Consider the following 23,855-nt stretch of genomic DNA (forward strand, 5'->3'; position numbering starts at 1 on the left):
TCAGTCATTTGGACTTCAGAATCCCCTTTATGCTGATGACACCGAACTCTATTTGTCTACTCCTGACCTCTCTTCTTCTGTCCTTTCCCAAGTTACAGACTGCCTTTCTGCTGTCTTCTCGTGGATGTCTCAGTGCCACCTGAAACTGAATCTTTCTAAAACAAAACTCTATTTCCTTCAAGATCTTCATTTGTCCCTCAGATATCACTCACAGTTAACAACACCACCTTTCACTGAACCAAGCAGGCATGCTGCCTAGGAGTTATCCAAACATCCAAACACTTGCAAAATCTTGTCATATTCAGCTGCACAACATTGCCCAAATACTACCAAATCTCAATTCAGACTCAACGAAAAAACGTATGCAGTCTCTTATTATCTCCCGTCCTGATTACTGCAACATACTGCTTGCAGGTATTCCAGCAAGTCACCTCTCAAATCCAATTTGTTCTAAATGCTGATGCCAGACTCATATTCATCTATCTCACAGGTCAACATCAGCTGCTTCTTTCACTGGCTCCCAATCTCCTATAGAATCAAATTCAAACTACTCACACTTACATTCAAGGATCTTAACAGTGAAGGCCCTCCCTATATTTCAAACTTCTCTCTTGGCATCTGCTTGTCTCTGGAACTCTCTGCCTTGAGCTGTCAGACTTTCACCTTCTTTCCAAACTTTCAAATGCTCCTTAAAGACCAACCTATTTAGGCAAGCTTATTTAATGTACCTTAATTAATCAGTCATTGCTGAATCATAAATTACAACATTGTTTGTGAAATCCTAATGTCTCAATTGTACCCTAACCTTTAGTTGTAAACTCTCATGAGTAGGGCCTTCTAATCAATATTGTACTCTGTAAACCCATGTTTGTTACTCACCCTTTGTTCCCTGTTTTTTATAAACTAAGGCAAAGCACTGACTAACCTGTCAATGCTATATAAATAAATCATGATAATGATGGCTACCTTACTAGATTTAAATTTGGCAGCTGTATTGGAACTTACATAGCTCCCCACAGGCCCTTATCTATATTATCAATGAGTGGCAGGCATGTTTCCCAGAGGAACATAAGAATATAGGTAGCCAATCACATCTATAACCTATATACTGCAGTTAATGGTTAGTTCTGCCAAACTGATGGCTGTCCACCCATAATATGGTGATATTGGCGATAAATAAAACACAGTAAGGCTTTTAAGACATTTTATTTTAAGGCACAATCCCTATATTTTTAGAGGTACAGTAGTAGCAAATTCTCGGACTTGACACTATACCTGTACTTTTTAAGATCTAAATTCACATAATGCTTACATGAACCAAAAAATATACAAACATATATAAATGTATTCATTATCTTCGCTTTGTATTGTACAATGTATGTAACATTTCCATTATCTTTCAATTAACACAGAATCTGTGTTATGCATCTGTGTTACAAAGGCTTGTGAGAACTGTGAGAGGCCAGTGGCCTAAAAACCTAAAAACCAACAAGCATGGGTGGAAGACACAGTGCTTCCCAATGCAATTTATAAGAAACAACCAGAGGACATTCAAAGACTGCCAATATGAAATGAAAATATAAATTTCAAAATCACTGCTTATTATAATGCAGCACTAAATTGCACTGTAAATAGCATTATGTATGTACTGTAATGGAAATATTTATAAATGAAGCATGGACAAATAATATGGTGATTATGCTAAGACCATACATTTTTATGGGCACAATTCTATTTGGGGTCAGCACATGCCCAGCTGATCAACAGGTCATATTCTGGTTTGCATTTTATTAGCCTTTAGTCCGTCTGTTAGTGCATATAGCTTTCTATTGTCTGTACCACTTCTTTATAGGTGCAGCTATACTCTAACATAGAAATATAATATTACTCTTGCATGAAAGATGCAAGCAATCACTGATTCATTTCCAGCTTAAGAGTTTCAAATTAAGAAAACAGGGAACACAAATCATGTTAATGTGAAATAGAATATCAAGCCAAAATACAATGCTTTAAAAAAAATGTATTACGCAACATATTACTATGCATCAGAGAGCATATTACACAGATTATTATATGACATGATTAGGCATAAAATAAAATGTGATCAAGCAATATCTGCAACTTGATATTGCTGTTTTGGTGGTTATGTAAATACAGGCTTAAGAGTGCTTTTTCATAGCAGGTGTTGTAAAGAAAAGAAAGACCTTTGCGCCAAAGAATTAGAGTAACTACTTTTATGGCCCACAAATAGGCATGCAATTCCTCACATTAATGAGCTGCAATAAGTCCACTGATCAATGAAAGCAAAAAGGTGCACTCCCAGAAATGTTCTAGATGTGCCATTCACGGTTACCTTGACACTGTATAATGTTTCATTAAATATATATGAAGGAATGAAGTAAAACCTTCTCTATAACTAAATAAAGAAATGATGTAAGGTCCCTTTGAGTGTTCAGTGAAGTTTCATCTTCATATACCTTACTTAAACATTAATTAGAACTGGTCATAAGGCAGGGAAAATAATGGTGCAACCCACAGGGCAATGTGCAAACATGCGAGAGACAGGGAACTTTGTCCCTGTTGTTTGCACTTTGCCCATGGCTTCTAAAATAAAGCCTTAAATATCCTATAGCATTTTCCTACCCATTCTTCCTTCTATCTTAACAAGACGCCTAGCCCCTGCTGACAAAAAGCAGGCTAGAAAATAATTCTGCCACCACATTCTTTGCCATGATTCACATGGTTCTCTTTGATGCACCCCTTTTGGCCTCTTTTGCACCCCCTCCCCATAAATATTGATGTGTTACTGAAGTGTGAATATGGTTGTCCAATATCCACAATAAAGTGGTTTTTAGTGTATTTGTGGCTGCAGGGACTGGGACTGGGACAGGAAACGGGGCATCTTGTTAAAACAGAAAGAAGATCAGAAAAATAGGAAAGGGTTCATTAATGTAATAATTAAGGTATGGACCGGTTATACAGAATGCTTTGAACCTGCAGTTTACTTAAAAATAATTTAAACATTAAATAAACCCAGTAGGATTATTTGCCTCCAATAAGGATTAATTATATCTTACTTAGGCTCAACCTCACTTAGTATCGAGTACAAGGTACTGTTTTCTTCATAGTCGTACTGTTTTCTTATTATAGACAGGTGGCCTTTCTGTAATTCAGAGCCCTCTGAATAACGGGTTTCTGGATAACAGATTCTATACCTGTATTATTATCTGTTATTTATATAGTGCTAAACATCTACACATAGCTTTACAGTCGCTACACCAGGAGAGCTTACAATTTAAGGTCCCTATCATATTCACAGACACTAGGGCTAATTTTATCATAAGCCATTTAACTATATTATTTGAAGTGTGGAAGAAAACCAGACTCCCTGGGGGAAATCCATGCAGACATTGAGAGGACATAGAAACTAGTTGTACACAGTGCCCAAGAAAGACCTTAGAAAAACTAAATTATAAAACATAATATTGAGGTTCAGAGCAGCTAAAATAGAATTTTAATGCATACATTGTTATATAGTAAAATGAGAGACGTGATCAAGGGTCTCAACAATACACTATGCATAACCCTATGTATATGTGAAGTTTAGTATAAATTGATTTAGCTTTATATTAGGAGAAAAAAGTATGTTGATGGTACAAAAAATTTACCGCATATCTGCATTTATAAATACACAATGAAAAAGAAAGTTGCTGAATTCAGAGACATTCTATACAAGAAACCACAGCAACAGAACAACCTCTCCATGAGCAGGAATGGCACTTTTGCATTGATGTCTAGGAAGAATACAGCTGCAAGGAATACCACAGCTAATGCTCAAGCCAACATACTTAAATACCTAGACTTACTGAATTGTGTAAACTGATATTCCACTTTAAAATGCTGCTCTTTGGAAAAATGGAAGGCGTGAGCAAATAATTTGTTGTTTTTTTTCTTCTAAACATACTGTAGAGAAGGGATCCCCAAAACAAACATGCAGAATGTTCCTGGTGGTGCCGATTAAGGGTTGTGATTGGCAATTGGTAGCCCCTATGTGGACTGGCAGCCTACCGGAGGCTCTGTCTGTCAGTACACATGGTTCATATGCAACCAAACATTACCTTCAAGCCAGGAAATGTAAAATAAGTATCTGCTTTGAGGCCACTGGGAGCAAAATCAAAGAGGTTTGTTGCTCACATGCCATTGGTTGGGGATCTCTGTAACAATCCAGGGATTAGTAGTAATTGTTTTCTTGTACAAACTCTTGCCCATAGGTTCTTAATTTCTGCCATTAGTCAACATGTCTTAAAGGGGATGTAAAGGCAAAAAAATAAAATCCCATGTTTACTTTCTTTAATGAAAAATAAGCCAATATACTTTAATTAAAAAATGTGTACCGTTTTTATAAGAAACCTGACTGTATGCAGTGAAATTCACCCTTTGTTTTTCTTGCTCTGACAGCTGCATTTAGGAAACTACAGACAGTCCCTAACTGCTGTGCAGGGAAACAATCATACTTTCAAACAACATGGAGAGCCCCCCAGTTTTACTTCCCAGAACTCGAGCAGCTTTGTTTGTTTCCCTGTAACAACTGTGTAGATTTGTATCCAAAGACTCAGTACAGTCTGTATATTCTGATTATTAATCAGTCTTGCTGTATCAGCTTCTATAGCAGATATAATTTGACTTGTGCTGTTTTCATAATTTATGATGAGCCCTAAGCTTAACCTCCCAACTGAAGCCCAGACCACATTGAGCATGTGCGTAGTCTTGGTATTGGAAATATGTTAAACAAAGTTACAAGATGACAGCCCCCTGCTCCAACTTTAAATGCATAAATCATTTGTTTAATTCAGCTTCTGGTGCAGTAAGTTCAAGTTCATTTACAGCATTTCTAACATTATTCTATTTTGGACTTTAGTTGCCCTTTAAGGCTAAACAACTTTTGAGAAATGTACTATTTTGTCTTTCAAATATAGGAATGTGATACTTACCCCCAATGCTGGCAATCTCTGGGTACAGCTCACAGCAATCTTGAGTTTCCAATCTGTTTCACCATCTAACTGGTCAGTCCGAATAAAGCATGAACCTTCAAAACAAAATTAGGACAGCATTTGTATCAGCAGAAGGGTTTTATAAAGCAGTAGGAAATAGTTTTATGGTTAACCGATTATGTGTTTATGAATTAACTCTAATTTCCTTATACAGGTATTGTCTCAATGGAAAGACCTTCAGAAAAGAGCATGCATAATTATTTGCATTTTATTACAAAAAAAAGCAGCAAAGCCGTAGTATTACTTTCTATATCTATCCGATTACACGTGTGGAAATTTTTGTTTCACACACTATACACACACAAAAATTCTTACAGAACTTTATGAACCTCTGGTATCATTAACAAGTTAATCAAGCCCAGTCACAGAGTATGACAAACAAAGACTAGGTTAGTCTTACTTGGCATTAAACATTCATTTTCCATTTTCCTATGGATTTAGGAAATGGCAAGCTACTGTGGACAACTTGATTGTTACTCTTATAGGGATGCTGAAACTCTAGGTTGGTGTAGTAAGTTCAGTACATAAAATAAGCCATTTTAGTATTTCTTTTAGATTTTAGTTCTCCTTTAAAACAAAATAATGCAGCAGACAGCTGGTGAACTACACTTTATACCCTACTTACAGCATAAAACAGTATACAGCGATTAATATTTTATATTCCTAAAACTCTACAACAACTCAAATTATGACAATTCTAAAGGTAATTATATAGTGAATAAAGTACCCCCTCTTGTAAAATATAAGGATATTATAAGTTACCGAGGAGTTTCATGACCATATAAAAACACGAGGCCGAAGGCCGAGTGTTTTTATACAGGTCATGGAACTCCGAGGTAACTTCTAATATCCTCATATTTTGCAACTGGGGGTACTTTATTTATTATAATACACAAATTTTAATGAGTCATGTGACAGAAATTACATCAGAACTCACCGTTTATAACTGATGACATTAGAACTCACCGTTTATAAGGATATAATTTACAGGATATTCATGGCTTTTGTGTATTATAAAAGTATATGTTTCTCATACATAATCTCAAAAATCCATTATTTTTTAAGTAAAATAACAAAGCCATATACTACCGAAGTTTCTACAGATTTAAATAATCTTTAAGCCCAACACACATTACAATATACTGTTTATACAGACAATATACCAAAAAACTATTTTTATTACCAAGTGTAATGGAACTATAGAGATCTAATGTCTCTGGATATCTTGACTAGTCAAGATATGACATTTCATCCCTTATATCATGAGCCACATTGGCATATTACATTTACATCATTGAGATACTTCTTCAACAGATAAGCTAGAACTCACTGATCTTTTTATCTCAAGCTTTGGCAAAGCCTGCACATCCACATTAAGACTCAAAATAAAAGTGATCATTTATAATCCAGAACATCTAAATTAACATTTTTTTCCAAACAGAAAACATTTTATATAATAAACACAACACTGCTAAATATTTTAAAATAGTAATAATTTTTTTATTACAGAAAGATTCTTTTTTTTTTCTTTCAAGAAGATGGCATATGCACATTTTAGATTCAAGCACTGTAAGTAAATAGCACAAGTATATTTGTTGCCCACAGGAAATCCGTGGTACAAATCTTCCAAAAATGCCTTTCCCTGACACTTTTTTTTCCTTTGATTCTTAAGGTAGGAGCACCAGGGAACACAAGGGAGCAAGGCACATGATGCCTGCTTAAAGGAGGCATTCATAATAGTATCCCTTGCACTTGTCAGCAGTGCACTCTTCTGCCAAGTTATCAGTCTGGAACATGGCTAAGTTGGCCTAAGGTATGGGCTCTAAAGAGTGACTGTGGTTCCCTATTGGAAGAGAGTCAAAATATCTTAACAGTAAGGTTGCCCCTGAAAAAAAATCTAATTTTTAAAGTGGACCTGTCACCCAGACACAAAAAGCTGTATAATAAAAGTCCTTTTCAAATTAAACATGAAATCCAATTTCTATTTTTTATTAAAGCATTCATAGCTGTTGTAAGCTCATTTAAAAATCGCAACTGTCAATCAAATATTGTCTGCCCCTCCTCTATGCCTTAGGCATAGAGGCGGGGCAGACAATTACTTTCACTTTCCATTCAGCACTTCCTAGATGTCACTGCACTCCACACATTCCACGTTCTCTTCACCGTTTAATTGTGTAGCCAGGGCATGGGGATGAACACCAGGTCCCCCATACTGGTCACAAACAAAATTCTGAGATGATGCAAGACTTGCCTTAATAACAGTGTCCACAAAATGGCTCCTGCCTGCTTGCTATAATTATGAATTTCCAGACGGAAGAAAACAAGATTCAAATAATTTTCACAGTGTAGGTAAAGTTAATTTTGCTTGACTTATGTTATAAAATAGTATTTTGAATAATCTTTTTGGGTGACGGGTCCCCTTTTACCCAGCTAAGACAATGAACAAGTGCAGTGAAGATGTGGCATTCTCTCCCTGAATCAATTGTACTGGCTGATACATTAGATAGCTTTAAGAAGGAGTTGGATGGCTTTTAAACAAGTGAGGGAATACAGGGTTATGGAAGATAGCTCATAGTACAATTTTTCCCCCTCTGAGGCAAATTGGAGAGGCTTCAGATGGGTTTTTTTTTTGCCTTCCTCTGGATCAACTGGCAGTTAGGCAGGTTAAAAAAAGTTAAAAGGTTGAACTTGATGACCGTGTGTCTTTTTTCAAACTAACTTACTATGTATGTAAAGTAGTTCAGTAATTGATCGTTTACTAATGTGAGAACAAACAAGGTAAACCTGTGCCAGAAGTTTAGGTGTTCATCTAGTCCAGTGATCCCCAACCAGTGGCTCAAGAGCAACATGTTGCTCACCAACCCCTTGCTCCCAGTAGCCCCAAAGCAGGTGCTTATTTTTGAATTCCTGGCTTGGAGGCAAGTTTTAGTTGCATTAAACCAAGTGTATGGTCAAATAAAGTCTCCTGTAGGCTGCCAGACCACATAGGGACTAACAAATAGCCACTTACAGCCCTTTCTTTTGAACCCCCTAGGACTACTTTCATGCTTGTGTTGCTCACCAAGTCGTTTTATATTTGAAAGTGGCTCACGTGTAAGAAAGGTTGGGGAACCCTGATCTAGTCCATTTAGGAGTTAGTTAGTAACCACCTGGTAATTAGTTCAGATGTTTACATCCTATGCAAATGGAAGTGCTTTCTTGATCACAATCCTCCTCTTATAAGACTTATGGTTTTCTTCATTTTGTGTGATAATGCTATAGGTGAAGAATGTCCGGCATCGTACAGAGCATTACCATCACTGCATTGCATAATGCATCTTACTTGCACAGCATGAACTGATAATTAAACATGGGGGAAGGGAATGTGAACTGATCAATTCCCCTTTTTGTGTATTCATAGCAATTTTGGACACATCGGTAATACATTCATTATAATTTAACTATACTTTAATTACTCTTGGTTTGCTCCAGTATCCCCTGATAATTTGGCACCTGCTTAGTAACCAATCAGGGATTAGGTTTTTTCTTACAGCTGAAAGTACGAATTTCACTGGTTGCCATGGGTTACTAGTGCACATTTGCCCCGAGCTGCTCCTAAATTTCTATTCTTAGAGTAAGCACAACAACACGTACACAGACAGCGAATACGATCTTGGGGTATTTATGAGCAAGCTGTATGATAAGTTTCCAGTCATACACTTGATAAAGATAAAAAAGGCCAGCCTAATTATTATACATATTAAAAAAGTTATTGGATTGTTTTATATGTATGGTAGACGGGCAGCCATCGGCTATAATCAGACGTACAAACACTCATACACTCACAGACAAAAGAGTCTCTAGGTATTTATAAGCATGCTGTATAATAATTTACTTCTAATCAATAATACCAATCATACACATAAAAAGTGACTGGATATATTACTTAAATTGCCTATTAAACAATGAAAATTATATAATTGTTGTGTATGTTTTACAAGTACACAGGCCTGTCAATACACATTTATGAATGGAATTATTGACAGAAAGTTGTGTACTACAGATAACTGGAGATATTTTAGCCTTATTCTGCAAATGTACCTAACCCACGACCAAGGGATATTTGCAATTTTGAAACCCCAGATGGCGTGTTTATCAACCTCCTCTCTTTTAGGTATTAAACCTTTATCTGATTTATTAAGTATCATTATACATACATTAAACCTTTCATAGTTTACAATTTATCTTATATAATAACACTCTGTGACACATACAGTATGGATGCAATTGGTCTCTCACTCGTGATCTTACAATAAAACTCTCATTTTTTTTTTATTAATAAGCATTTATAAAGTAGGGATGCACCAAATCCACTATTTTGGATTCGGCTGAACCCCCGAATCATTTGTAAAAGATTTAGCCGAATCCTAATTTGCATATGCAAATTAGGGGTGGGAAGGGGAAAACATTTTTTACTTCCTTGTTTTGTGACAAGTCACGCAAATTACCTCCCCTCCCTTAATTTTCATATGCAAATTAGGATTCGGATTCGATTCGGTATTCAGCCTAATCCAAAATAGTGGATTCGGTGCATCCCTACTTTATAAATGCTTATTAACAAAAAAAAAACCAAATGAGAGTTTTACTGTAAGATCACGAGTGAGAGACGAATTGCACTCATACTGTATGTGCAGCGCTGAAAAACTGTAATGAAAGGCACAAAGTTTGCTCAGGTGCAGTTGCCGATAGAAACAATAAGATATTTGCTTTAAAACAAGTAAGCAGCAAATTTTGCTAACTGGTTGCTGTAGTTGACTAGACCTGTAGCAAACTTTTTACCTATTACTATAACAATCCCCTTAGTGACCACAAAAATCACCCTTGCTCTTAGCTTAGAATCAAATTTATATTTTTCTAGCTGCTTCCATTGTTTAATAAACCATACAAATCTGAGGTTTAGTATACTTTTGCAAATGTTGCCAGCTATATACTTGCCCTTTTTTGGAAAACCCTTTAAATTTCAAATCAATTTAATCAGAGCAGAATGATATATGGTCTGCTCTGAAATACATAAAATGTGTTTTTAATGGTTTGCAATGAATTTTGCACAACATAAAATAGGATATTTGCTTATGATTTGTGATATATCTTGCTTCAGTCCAGATTGCACAACCCACCTTACCATACCTTACTATATTATTATTTTTTAAGCAAAAACAGTGTAACCCAATAGGTATAACGATGAGCTTCTGTGATTGGTGCTCATTAGAATTTGTTTAACCTTTAAATTCCTATCATAATTTCTTTACAGAATACATTGACTAGGTTTTTTTATGCTTGATGTCAATGTTTACTTTCATCCATCAATTTCATTTAGAATTATAGCAGAGATCAATATGGTTCAAGACCAATGTGGCTCTTGTGAATGGTTGACTGCACAGTATGACATGTATTGGACTGCTGCATTTCCTCTCCACTTCAGCAGTTAATTTCATCAATAACTTATCTCATAGTCCGTTTCTCTTTTGTCTAGGTGTGGAAAACTGTTTTGCACAAAGTTAGCTCCCAATATGAATCACTGCATAACTTAAAACTGAATTTATACCTTTGTATTAAGTACAGCCTTTAGTGGTATGTTATTTAAAATTCAAGTTGCTAAACATTGCGTACACAAACAGAATTTAGCAGTTATGACATAACAATGGCTATTTTCATACTGCGTCTAGGAATTTATTAGAGAAAGGAATTGGGTTCTGTTATATGAAGTGATATAAGTAGTGATGGACAAATCTGTGCCGTTTCCCCTCCCCGGAAAATTTACTGACAAGTGACAATTTTTATATGCGTGACTATTTTGTCCAAATACATTTTATGCGTGCAAAAAAAAAGTACAAAAAAGGATGGTTGTGGGTGCACTACTAAGGCCATATAAAAACATATTTAAATACAATAATCCCCTGTCTAGAAAAAGAAAAACTGTTTTTTTGTTACAAAGTTTTGATCATAAAATTGGTAAGCCACCATACCACGTCAAGGTAAACCCCATACGGCGGTCCCTAACTTGTTTACTTGTGATCAAAATATAAAACCTTGGTTTCAATCTGTGGACTAGATCCTCCCCCGCCACCTGCATATGCGGCTTTTGAAGGGGAGACTGCTCAGACCATGACTCATTCTATACATAAAGCATAATTTTTAATAAATAAATGTGTATTTTTATATGTCTCCCATAAGTTAAGATCAAAGCAATACATAGGCATTGCAGGTAAATTCATCGTCAATTTTATGGTCGTACAGTGTTGCTTTAAGCCCATATATGAATGTTCTTCTATAGCAAGTTAAACAAATTAAGAAATATTACATAAATCTTCTAGAAACCTTACGGATAAGTGAATAAATGCATTTTACTCTGAGGTAACCTAAAGTTAGACAAGGTTCACAACCATGCAATACAAGAGAAACAACTAAGCACGGTTTTTAAATATGCATTTTACAGGTTATTAGTTTATTATAACTTATGCCAGTCCACTACATTTTAACTATTTAAATGTATCAATGCATATTAAGGTCATTTCCTTGTGAGATGTGTTTTTGAGATAGAATTTCTAGGAATAACAGAATGCCTACCATCCTTTTTTCTCAGCCATGTGGGAGATCCCAATTGTTAGACCAAAAAGCCAAATTAATAACTATAACACAGGAAAAATTCCTTGCTACTTTATGCTGTATACGTCTCTTTGGGTTCTCGTTTCAGAGGAAAAACTTAACTCAGAGCAAAATAAAAAGTCTCCCTTCAATCCTTCTCTAAAGTGGTGTTTCAAATAAATGTTTTACAGAGGTAAACATTAGCTACAACGAATGCCAGGTAAGCCTCAGCAAAACTGAATTATTAAATCTGTCTGCCTATATCCTATTACAGTCTACTTATGAATACTTGATTTTATTTTGTATAATTGACAAGAGTTGTCAGGAAACGATGGTTTTAATGGCAATCAAATTAAGATCAGCTGGTATGAATGTCACACACAAGAGCCTGTGTTCTCTGTTGATGAATAGCTGGGCTTTTGTTTAAGAGGGCATGTTAATCTGTCATAAATTGTTAGAAGATGCCTTGTAATAGAAGGAGCATAAAAAGATTAATAGTGAAAGAAGGTATACACGACTCCTTAGAACAAAGGGAAAAATAGACATTGACTTTGCATATCAAATGCCGGCAACTTCATTTTTAAATCATTTAAGAAGATGAACAAACACAATAGAACACGATGACGAGTCCAGGGGAAAGAGTTTCGTTTACCATGCTGAGAAGCAAAGTTCAGTTTTGAAAGGAACAAACAGAAAAAAAAAAAGAGAACTGTAATATATCCTTAACATTTAAGCTATAATGTCATCACTTGGAACAGCAGTGAAAAACATATTGGCATTTATAGGAGATTGATGAAAATTAGTTCTAAAGCATTCATTTCTTTTAATACCAGGGAAAGAACTATGTGCACTCAAGAGATATTTGATCTGAATTAAGAAACTGATGAAGCAATTGATTAATTGGAATTTAAACCATCAGTCACTGGATCCATCAACAGTTTCATTTACATGCTAAACAATCAGTTGATGGTCCAATAGGATTCCGTGTATTAATAAACCGTCAATATGATACCAGTGAACTCATCACAATTCTTTATTGACAAGCGCGCAGATGCTTTTAATCCAAGCTTGATCACATTGCATATATTTGGGGATTTCTATATTGACTTTTGTAGCTGTATTAAAAACATTATGGCCTATATCTATATGCAAAAACACTGCTGTGAATTAGGTTTCTACATTTATTAATTAATACTTAGAAAATTCCAAGGAAAAGCAAGACACATATAAGGAAATGAACAAAGCTAAACAAGCCAGTTACTTTACAAGCAATTTGTGTGTTCATGTAAAATGTAATACCTTTGCTTAAATAAAGCATAGACTCTTGCTATTGTTGGTAATGCCACTCTATTGTCAGCATGTATTATCAGAATTGCTTGTTATGCTATTACATGGTTCAGCTGGATAATGAAAAATAAAGCTAGACATAGCATTTGTGTTCATTGCTCAAGAAATGCAACTCAACTTACTGAACACTAAAAGAAAAACTGTAATTAATCTAATGTTTAAAATACATAATTTCCCACATGGCTGAAATTTATGAGGTGCAGTGGGTTGCCACATGATCCCTTTAAATGAACAGTAACACCAAAAAATCTAAATGTATCAAAGTAATTAAAATATTATGTGCTGTTACTCTGCACTAGGGAAACCAGTGTGTTTGATTCAGAAACTCTACTATAGTTTATATAAATAAGCTGCTGTGTAGCCATGGGGACAGTCATTCAAAGCTGAAAAAGAGAAAAGGCACAGGATACAGCAGATAGCAGATAAGCTTTGTAGTATTCAATGGGATTCTTCAGAATTTATCTGTTATCAACTGAGTGTCCTGTGCTTGAACGGCTGCCCCCATGGCTACATAGCTATAAACTATAGCATGTTCTTCTGAAGCAAACACACCAGTTTTACCAGTGCTGGGCAACAGTACATTATATTTTCATGCCTTTGAAACTCATTTTTTGGTGTTGCTGTCCTTTTAACTTATAAAGAGATGAATTGCTTATCTTGTAAACTGGAATATAGCATGGCCTGTAGTACCCATCTAAATCAATTACTAATTAAGCATGCAGAAAAGCCTTTCTTAAAAACGCATTGAATAGAGAATGTTGAAACATATAATGTTCCACAAATAGGCTAATTTCTTAAGTCCCCTTTTCAAATAGATTTAATATAACTTAGAGGAAAACAAAAGGCTGTTTAATACCTTGGCCATCTCCAGAGGACATTTTCCCTGCTCCTGAATACACACTACTGAGGACACCCTAAACTGACCAGTTTGCTGTATCTAAATCTACAAATCAGTAGGCAGTTGGTGGGTGCCATCTTTAGCCACTTCAGGTTTTCTTCTCTGCAACCTCTGGACAAGAGCTGCATAGCTGAATCTGATCTGGACCTGGCTACAACTGTGCATGTTCTAGGTCAACAATTGCGGAAAGGAGTCCAGAGGCAGCATGAGTGTGCATGCCACTCTTACTACACCAACAAACAGCAAATAGGGAAATGTATAAGTTGTCTAGTGGTGTGTCAGGAGGCCTTTGAAAGGGGCCACGGTATTGAGCAAGCATTTCTTCTACTAACTGACAAAGTACATGTTTTACGTATGTATTTTTTTTTTATTTCCGAAGTCAAAATAACCCAGCCCTATCAGCTTCTAAAAATACAGCTAATAGGATGGGGGGGGTCACCAATTTATTCGTTTTTTCCCCTCTGCCGGCTCTGTTTTTTCCCCTCTGCCGGCTCTGTTTTTTCCCCTCTGCCGGCTCTGTTTTTTCCCCTCTGCCGGCTCTGTTTTTTCCAGGGATAAGATTGCTCCATGAGTGATGTTTACATTTTACAATTCAGATTTACTTGTTTTTGTATGCTGTCTTTCCCTGTGAGGAAGTTAACCAGTAATGTTTAAATGAGGCCTTATGCATCATTGTGTGTGTATATATGCACTTACATATGTATTTAATATTTACATATGCACATCAAAAAAATCAATGGATTAATAAAAGATATGGGGATTGAAAATAATTTGGGGTGTAGCTTCAACTATATAAGTAAACCATTAACTTTACTTTCTCATTTCTTAAAACATTTAATGAACTTCACAAAGGGGGAATATTGCAGAGGCAACATTAGTGTCACAATCAATCTAATCAGGACAAATTGCATTCAATTCATTGATTGCTGCTCTTCCATTTCGTTGCACAGAATGCAATAAAGATGGAATAAAATACATTTTCCTGTGAATTATATATTTGTATTTTGACTCCATTAAAATGGAGAAATTCAGTATTTCAAAGTAAACGTATGCATTTCTCTTAGAACACAGTAATATTTGAGTAGCAGGTACAATGTCGGAATGGTCATGTCTGGCACAGATTTTTTTTTTAAGTGAAGTAGATATTTACACATTAAAGTCACAAAAATCAGTGTGGATCATATTAAAGCACAAACTGATATTAAATTAAGAATAATTGTCTACTGGTCTAATTGATTCATATATATGTGTTTTACATTCTCATATTGCCCTTAAAACTTCCAACATGCACATTAAAAGCAGCATATGTGGTGTTATATTTTCCTACCAGGTGCTTTATTAAAGTTGTCCTATTGAACAAGCATGTCAAGCTATTCCCAGCACATCATAAAGATATAAAGGTTTGCAGAGATAACAATACATTTATATTAAACTACCTTTCTCTTTTCTTGTTCACTAAACAGTTTAATGCAAAAAATATATATATTTTTTCAAGGTGTTTCTCAGCCTACCAAATATTGCCACCTTTAAGGATTGCTAACAAGCTATACTTAAAAGAAAGGAAGTACAAACTTTTAAGATGGAACAAGATAGAAATGAAGGCACACTACTAAAGAAGTAGACTAGGAAACATTATTTTTTGGGTTTATATACCAGCCCAAGGCAACCACAGTCCTTTAGCAGTGAAGACCTATGCCTCCAAAGATGCCCCAGTAGCTCCCCATGTTCTTTTTTGCTGATTCACTGCACATGCTCTGTGCTGCTGTCATTTACTGAGCTTAGGGACCAACTTAAAGCACACAGTGTGAGTGTCGCAAACACTTTCCATGATGACGCTCCCCTGTGACAAGTTTAAACTCCTGGATCATTGTTGCTATTGAGAATCTGAAACTTTAGGTTGGTGCAATAAGTTCAGTATATAAAATATTGATTACAGATACTCCCATATGTACTTCCCTCACCTTAAAATGCTATACTTGCAACATGTCAATGATCCTAAGGGGCATATTTATTATGTGGCATTAAAAACTGAGGTTTAATACACCAATCACCAAGCTCTGCTGTGTAAAAAATGGCCAAGATAAAGCCCAGATCATAACAAATTGAGGTTGTGAGTGGACAGTACCAAGTATCAGAGGGAAGGGTGTACTTAAGAATGTTGTTGAATAAGTGATTGCAAGGCCAGTTCTTTACTTTTTTTATAATTACGTCAAATTCATATACTGTTTGTATGAAGATCAAATATTCATATGTCAACATATGTTAAAAAAAGATAAGACCTTACATGGGATGTACTTATTGTAAATATAAATGTTAAACTTTATTTAAATTGCCCTAATAGTATTTAGTTAGAAAAGAATGATTAACATCTAAAAGATTGCTTATACTGTGTATTTACAAATTTTAGCAACAGGACTAAATCATATTCAGTCGGAAATTTATACTACAACAGGTCCCATTTCATCAAATTCCTCCAAGCAAAATTTGCCCCACAGCAATTATTTCCCTGTAAAAATTTCTTCACAAGCCACTCTTTTTTTTTTCACTGTAAACTATAATTCGCAATTTTAGATATTGGGTACTATTGCTATGACATGTATCTGGATTAAAAGTTAGCACCAATGATAACTGGCAGTGTTTGTAACAGTTTTGCATTGTAATTAAACAAGATTACACACATTTAAACCCTCCAAAAAGTAGTAGGCTTCTATATAAAGAAGAAATGTGTTCAACACAATGCTTATCAATGATAAAATAACTCTCTCTAACAAAGCTTAAGTTTTTCAGATAAAATAATAAAAAATGCAAAAATGTATATTTTTCAGAAATGATGCATTGTCCAAATATAGAGCAACTGTGGTTATTATACATAAAAAATCTAATTTACACAAGAAACCCCATTTGTACAATGTAAAAACAGCCACATTTAAAGTACAAGTTCAAAAGCAATATCTACAGTTAAAAAGTAATTGCAAAAGTAATTAAATTATTTAAAAAAGTTATGCAAAGTATTTAGAAGAGAAGCTAAATCTATTTTATTCAGTTTTATATAATGTATTGCCATACCAGTTTTCTCTGAGGTTCTCAGAAAGACCATGTCAGCTGGGATTCGTTGATTCTGCAAATAAATAAATAAATATATGTAGACATAAAAAAATAATTCCTGTTTCAATACACTCGGTAGTATCAGCAAGTCAAGGTCACAAATGGGATTGAAATGCAATTAAAATAGGATTTATCTTAGTACTTAAAATTCTGCATCTGCAATTTAGAAATCAATATTTTAGAAAAATTATACAATAAAAGGCAACAGTTAAGCCTTCCAAATTCTCCCCACTGGTGAAACATCTAAATGCATTAAGAATTTAAACAAGGAATGTAATCATTTTCTGGTGTTGCAAATATGTGATTTGCTAAAATACAGTGACAACTACTTCAAAAAAACCTTTAAACTCTCCACATTTGCTCTTCAACCTGACACCAGTTTAGGTAGCATTCTGAACCCAAATGTAGGATAGCCAATAAAAAGAAAACAATTAGTTCATCTGTGTGGAATAAGTAGGATATCCTATAGTTTGGGTCAGAATGCCCCTAGTGTACATTAAGCTGTATTAAAATTGAACTGCAGACCACAAAGGAATACAGCTGTATTTGATATATACGTACTGTACTAGACCAGAACCCTAAGAATGCATGCATTCAAACCTATCCACAGCAAATCTCTCCATCTGAATATGTCCTCTACAGAGGCACAGATTTTTAATGCTATTGAGCTGTGGTGGCCTCGATCTGGTACAGAAGCCCAAAACATAAGCACATAAGTTCTCTTTTAAGTCACAAAGTTGCACTTTAACCATATCTTCATCTAAATGCCAGGTTGATGTCATGTGCTGTATAGGTCACTGGATAATGATAAGTTAATAAATGATATCAGAGAGCTCTTTCTCTTTCAGGACAATCAATTTCTATGCCTTAGCTTCCTCTGCTATACATCCAGCCTGGTTATTGGCAGGGGAGTGGTGCAATTGCTGGGAGATGCAAAAATGGCTGGGAGGTAGGACTGGTGCCTGAGACTTGCTGGGAATCCCAGGATACATCTGAGAAAAAAAGGAGGCCCTAGGAAAAAAACTTGAATTTGGTGCCCAATCTACAGGGTGGGCCACTAGACACTATAAAGCATCACCTGCTGCAACTCTTAGACAGAGAGGTAATGATTGTCCAAGAGACCAGAGAGGGATCTGTATCTACTCAGATAGATGTTAAGGGTTGGAGCTGCAACAGTACAGAGAGAACCCATCCTTTTCCCTGCCAAGCTGCAAGATGCCCTGGAGGTGACTAGTGCCAATGTGTCAAGTACCAGCATTGCAGAGCTGCATATGAATCGCAGTGTGCAAGCTCCTGTGAGCACCTGGGGGTGTGAAATACGAAAGGGAGGATACTGGCATAAGTGTGTGGATCCTATGTGAGGACAGGTCTTGTGTGTTTGCCTGCTATATGGGAGCAACTGCCTTTTACAAAGAGAGGTACTTGGGAGAAGGTAGCACTACCAAGGGTAAATGAGCTCTTGGCAACTGTGCATTTATTTATCAAATCCAGAGTTTAACCGTATTCAAATGATTGTGTCAGAGATTTTCTGCTAGTTAGTTTGACAGTTAACCACTATTCCCATTGCAAGAGTGGTTAATTGTATTAGATGCCCCTGCCATTTCTTTCTTTATAAAGTTTATTATTGCTGCAAATATCTGTTGTTTTTTTTTTTTTAGTGGGACCCGCTGAGGTTTATCTCTCAGTATCCATTAGATGTTGGCACTGCACTGAAAAATTTGAGTTTCCCAGTCTCTCCTAAATTCTGGGAAGATCCCAGGTTTGCTGGATTGCTGCAGGTAAACGAGACAGATGAAAGGCAGTGTGACCATATTCTAAATGAGTGTGCCAAGAAAGAGTTACAATGATGTGATCATTTGATACACTGACATCCCTGCTTGGAAAACATATGACTACATTATTTACAGTTAAGGGCCTGATTTATGAATGTACATATTCTAATTTTGTTGCATTAAAACTCACAATTCAAACTCGAATTTTAGAGATTTATTATGCGCAAAAATCTTGAAAAACTAGAATATAAACATTTGTCATGTAAAGCTACAGTGATCATGTAGAAGTCAATGGGAGTTGTCCAAGGCAAAATGTAAGCAGATTTTTGTTAATTTTTTTTTAAAGAGTTGGTAGACCCACTGAAAATTATGAATAGAATTTGCATTCGCTGCATTCAAGGCTTTCTTTTCCCATTTTTAGTCACTCAAGTTTGTTTCTGTTCAAGCTTTTTTGACATATAAGCCTCCATGAGTGCCACACCAACAGGTTTGATGTAGTAGCTAGGATGTAGATAGGTAAATATATGAGCTACAGGCTCCAAGTAGCATGAGCAAGTGCAGAAGTGTAGCATATGCTCTTGCTGTGCATTTTGAGTTTGCAGATCCAATTCATAGAGAATGCAATAGGCTGACCTAAGGCTTCGGAAACACACTGTGCATGGAGACATTTACAGATGTTTTATGCATCTGTTCTCCTCAGTAAAATGTCTTGATTGTAACACTAACTGTGACATAAAAAAAGAATGCTTTCAAACACAATCTCATACCATATGTTAAGTAAAGTTGCAACTATGTTTATTACAGGTTTAGCATATTCCAGTTTCTAAAAACCATTCCCAATATTTTGGTTCACTTTTTAACAATGTACATAGTGTAAGAAGTCTAAATCAATGCAAAATGTAATTTGGTAAGTAAGCTGTGTACTGCAACTAAGCACAGAAGGCTTGGGACCAAGTTATGGCATTACCGTTTTGCTAGTCACTTCAAAGCAAAGGGGTTATTCAAGACTCAATTATTTATATACACAATAAAAGAGAATTGTGTGTTCCCAAGCAAGACATATTAGCCACCCAAAAAACTGAATAACTAAATATAGGAGGCCATTACAAATATAGCTATCATATAATATCTTTCTGTCTTGGCCTTCCGTTCTTGGTTTTCCAAAAACATCTTTATTATAATGCACAAGGAACAAAAAGCCATGTCTGATCCATTTTTAACCAAATGGTAGATATTTGCCAGTGTTCTGGTCTAAATTACCTGATTTCTATTTAGAACCAGTTACATTTAAAGGAAAGATGTATAATAGTTTTCTCTATGGTTAATCACAAAACTTTGGCACCTATAAAAACTGTCAGTTGTCTTAAAATTTGCCAGTTTTGTCTCAGCCATATCTCCTTGGTTGTGCAAGATGAAAATGTTGAGTTAGAAAATGTAAACTGCAAGCTTTATTTTGTTGTTGCTATTTAGCAAGTTCCATTGATACATTTCTGTTGGCAGTTCTTGTGGTGAAGCATTTTTGTTACCAGCCATCAGATGCAAGTCCATTTTCTCTGTAACGTACAAATAGGATGCCCTTCCCAATCCATTTTCAGTTGCATCAGGTAGCTATCTGTATAACTGACTATGTTATGGGATATTTAGAGGCAGATTTATTATGTGGTGTAAAAAGAGGCAGAATAATTCTCCACACATTGCCAGGCACCACCGTGTAAAAAATGGTGTAAAAACTGAATTTTTTTTTTTACTCACTTTTTTTGAGCAACTTCCACTGGAACTTGCTTACAAAGGTGAGAAGCAGTGTAAAACAATATAAATAAAAAAATAATAGGTCGTAAAATAAACCGACCTATGAATTTATATCAGCAATTTTGTATTTTTATACTGAATTAAGTGGATACAAATGAGTGAGTGACTGGTGGAACAATTTCTGTTATCATATATACATGTTTTTGGATTTATTGAATATGAATATGAATTTTGATATAAGTACCGTATATACTCGAGTATAAGCCGTCCCGAGTATAAGCCGAGGTAACTAATTTTTCCTCCAAAAACTGGGAAAGCTTATTGACTCGAGTATAAGCCAAGGGTGAGAAATGCAGCAGCTTCTGGTAAGTTTCAATCAAAAAATTGAGGGTTTCTGCTCCCATTGGAGGTGCCAGCATCTCGTTTTTGGATGCCGACGACCATTCTTGGACGCTGGCAAATATTCTTGGAGACTATTCTTGGACGCCGGCGACTAGTCTTGGAAGCCGGCGACTATCCTTAGGCGCCGGCGACTATTCTTAGATGCCGGCGACTATTCTTAGATGCCGGCGACCGTTTTTGCGCTTGACCCGAGTATAAGCCGAGGTAGAGTTTTTCAGCATATTTTGGGGGCTGAAAAACTGGGCTTATACTCGAGTATATACGGTACATAAAGAAATTTCAGTGATTAAGTATTAAAGGAGAACTAAAGCCTAACTAAAAAAGAAATACATTGTGTTTTGGGCTTCTATACTAGCGCAAGGCAACACAGCCCTTTAGCAGCAAAGATCTGTACCTCTAAAGATGTCCCAGTAGCTCCCCATCATCTTTTCTGCTGATTCACTGCACATGCTCTGTGCTGCTGCCAGTTACTGAGCTTAGGGACAGACACAAAATATACAGTACACATAAAATATAAATGTGACCATATAAGGCTGATTAGTAATTAATACATATAATTACTAGCATCAGAATTTAATAATCAGCCTTGTAGCATCAGCTTATATTTCAGGCCAACTTAATTTTCTGATTGATAATTTGTGACAACCCCTAAGCTTCTCAATAGCTGCTACAAGCCACTGAGCATGTGAGTGTCACAGACACTTTCCAAGATGGTGACACCCTGAGACAAGTTTAAAATCCTGGATCATTTCTGCTAATGAGAAGCTGAAACTTTAGGCTGGTGCAATAAGTTAAGTATATAAAATATGCCATTTTTTATAGCATTCATTTTTAGGGTTACGTTCTCCTTTAAGAATTTTTGGCGAAGCGAAACGGGTCAAATTCGCCCATCCCTGCCAATGGGATCTTAGTGCTGTGAATTTACTTCAGGGATTGGTATACGAGATATTGCTCCAACAACTGGACAACAAATATGATTTGTATTTCAGTGTACAGAATAAGACCTTCTAAAAGAACTTTGACTGGAAAAAGGTCATCATTCTTGTCTAAACAAGGCCTAAGGCACAGCAATGTTGCTTTATAAATCTATTCAGGTTGAGACCTATTTATTCTACAATTAAATCTTTATTTATTCTAAAAAAACAAAAAATAATATTGTATATCTAAGTTTTATTATAATTTTTAAATTGAAAACATATGTAAGCATAAAACTAGTTTGACTAGCCTGGAGCCGAGGATAATGCTTTAAATACTGACGATATTATCTAGTATAATTATGTCAGTGTAGTTATTACAAGCTGCAAGAATTTATCCTGTAAGAGGAAATGTCTGATTTACAATTCTCTTGTCTAGGAATTTATTTATATGAATTTAAAAAAACAATGGGAATCTGTATGTTTAATGCATAAGTAAGATTAGGGCTTTTTCAAGTAATTCAGAATCAACACGAGCAAGCACATATTTATTTATGAGATGACAATGTATCTCTAAGGGGATAGCACATGGGGGGGTTCCACTATTATTACCAGGAAAAGGTAATGGCAATAAATAGAAATCCCGACTTCTTGCCTTAAACCCATAAATATATCACATGTGCATACAACAGTCTGTTTTGAAATTAGAGTGGAGCTATAAAAGGGCTATGTGTTACTTTTTGTTCCCAGTCCCAACAAGAACTGAAGAGTTTAAGAGGATAAGGAAGTACTCCAATCCTTTTATGATTTCTTTGTTGGTGATACTGAGAACCTTAGTTTCCTAGACTTTTTTTCTTTTTTACTTCATACCAAAGGGTACAAATGGTTAGTTGTCAAGATATGTATATGCATTTTATTTATATACCATTTACTCTGGTAAATGTATAGAATTTCTTAAGACAAACATTTAAAAATATACTTGCTGTATTCATGGCCATAGCTAAAAAGCTTCCCAAGACAGAACTCGCAGAAGCAAAAATCAGAGGAAGAGGAGTAGACCTAACTGAAACAGCACAACCTACCAAAAGTCAGGGCTATAGTAACTAACTAACAGCTTCTTGTTATTTAAACTGTGTGGATATTATCTTGCTTCCTAATTGTTAACAATTTAGTGTTTGATCCTGTCTTGGCCTTAGTGCCAGCCCTTCAGAGCAATGCATTGCAAGCCTCCATGGCAATATGTTCAACTAGGCCCTGTGAAATTTGCAGTATGGTCTTATACATAATACAGAGTTCTTTTACTTTTAATTCAGATTTTGTAATATGCATGCATTATGTTCTACAAGCCATACTCAGTGTGGAAGATTAGACTGGTGTATTATAAAGAACGTGATCAGATGCAGTGCCTTGGTAAGAACAATATTTGTATCTGCAATGCATTGAAAACTTCTGGGTGAAAAGTATAAATGGTTATATTATTATGGAGACAATTGGCCCAAAGTAGAACTTTTAAAACTTTTTTTTATCTAAAAAATAAAGGAGGAAAAAAATGTTTTTTTTTATAACACAAGAATGTTATAAAATCTATTTTCATCTCTTCTTTACAGTGTTTGCTCAAAATCACCTTCTCCAAAATCCTTATCTACATTCTGTTTGTTAATTTATAATTTATTAGCCACTAATTTTGCCACTTTCAAACGATAAACCGAATATTGTATGATTACACCCATTGATGTTTAGGGGATAATCTTGGTTTTTATTTAATAAACAATTACCGAGAATCATGTTTAACACCAATCAATTCTTTTCAAGGTGATTTTTATTATCCCCTCTTGTCGTCTTCATAGAACCCCAAATTCTCTGAATTCTGCTTCTAATTTTTGCTATTTTTTCCTTCCCTTTTTATTTTTCTATGCAGTTTTACCCAGAACAAATACAAAAAAATGCAATGTTCTAGAAATTATGTATCCTCCATTTAGCTATCTTAAATCTG

General features: G+C 35.4%; 1 protein-coding gene across 2 annotated transcripts in view; it reads right to left on the bottom strand.

Annotated features, from left to right (window-relative positions):
- atp9b.L (ATPase, class II, type 9B L homeolog) overlaps positions 1 to 23,855 on the bottom strand; it is a 153,211-nt gene that overhangs the window by 95,844 nt on the left and 33,512 nt on the right. For both annotated transcript variants that reach the window (XM_041566345.1, XM_018267840.2), the window contains exons 7-8: positions 16,987 to 17,038; positions 4,992 to 5,086 (exon numbers count right to left, since the gene is read on the bottom strand). In XM_041566345.1, the coding sequence (XP_041422279.1) occupies positions 4,992 to 5,086; positions 16,987 to 17,038 (147 nt within the window). The remainder of the gene's footprint in view (positions 1 to 4,991; positions 5,087 to 16,986; positions 17,039 to 23,855) is intronic.

This window comes from Xenopus laevis, chromosome 6L (assembly GCF_017654675.1).
Source record: "Xenopus laevis strain J_2021 chromosome 6L, Xenopus_laevis_v10.1, whole genome shotgun sequence".
Classification (NCBI taxonomy): domain Eukaryota; kingdom Metazoa; phylum Chordata; class Amphibia; order Anura; family Pipidae; genus Xenopus; species Xenopus laevis.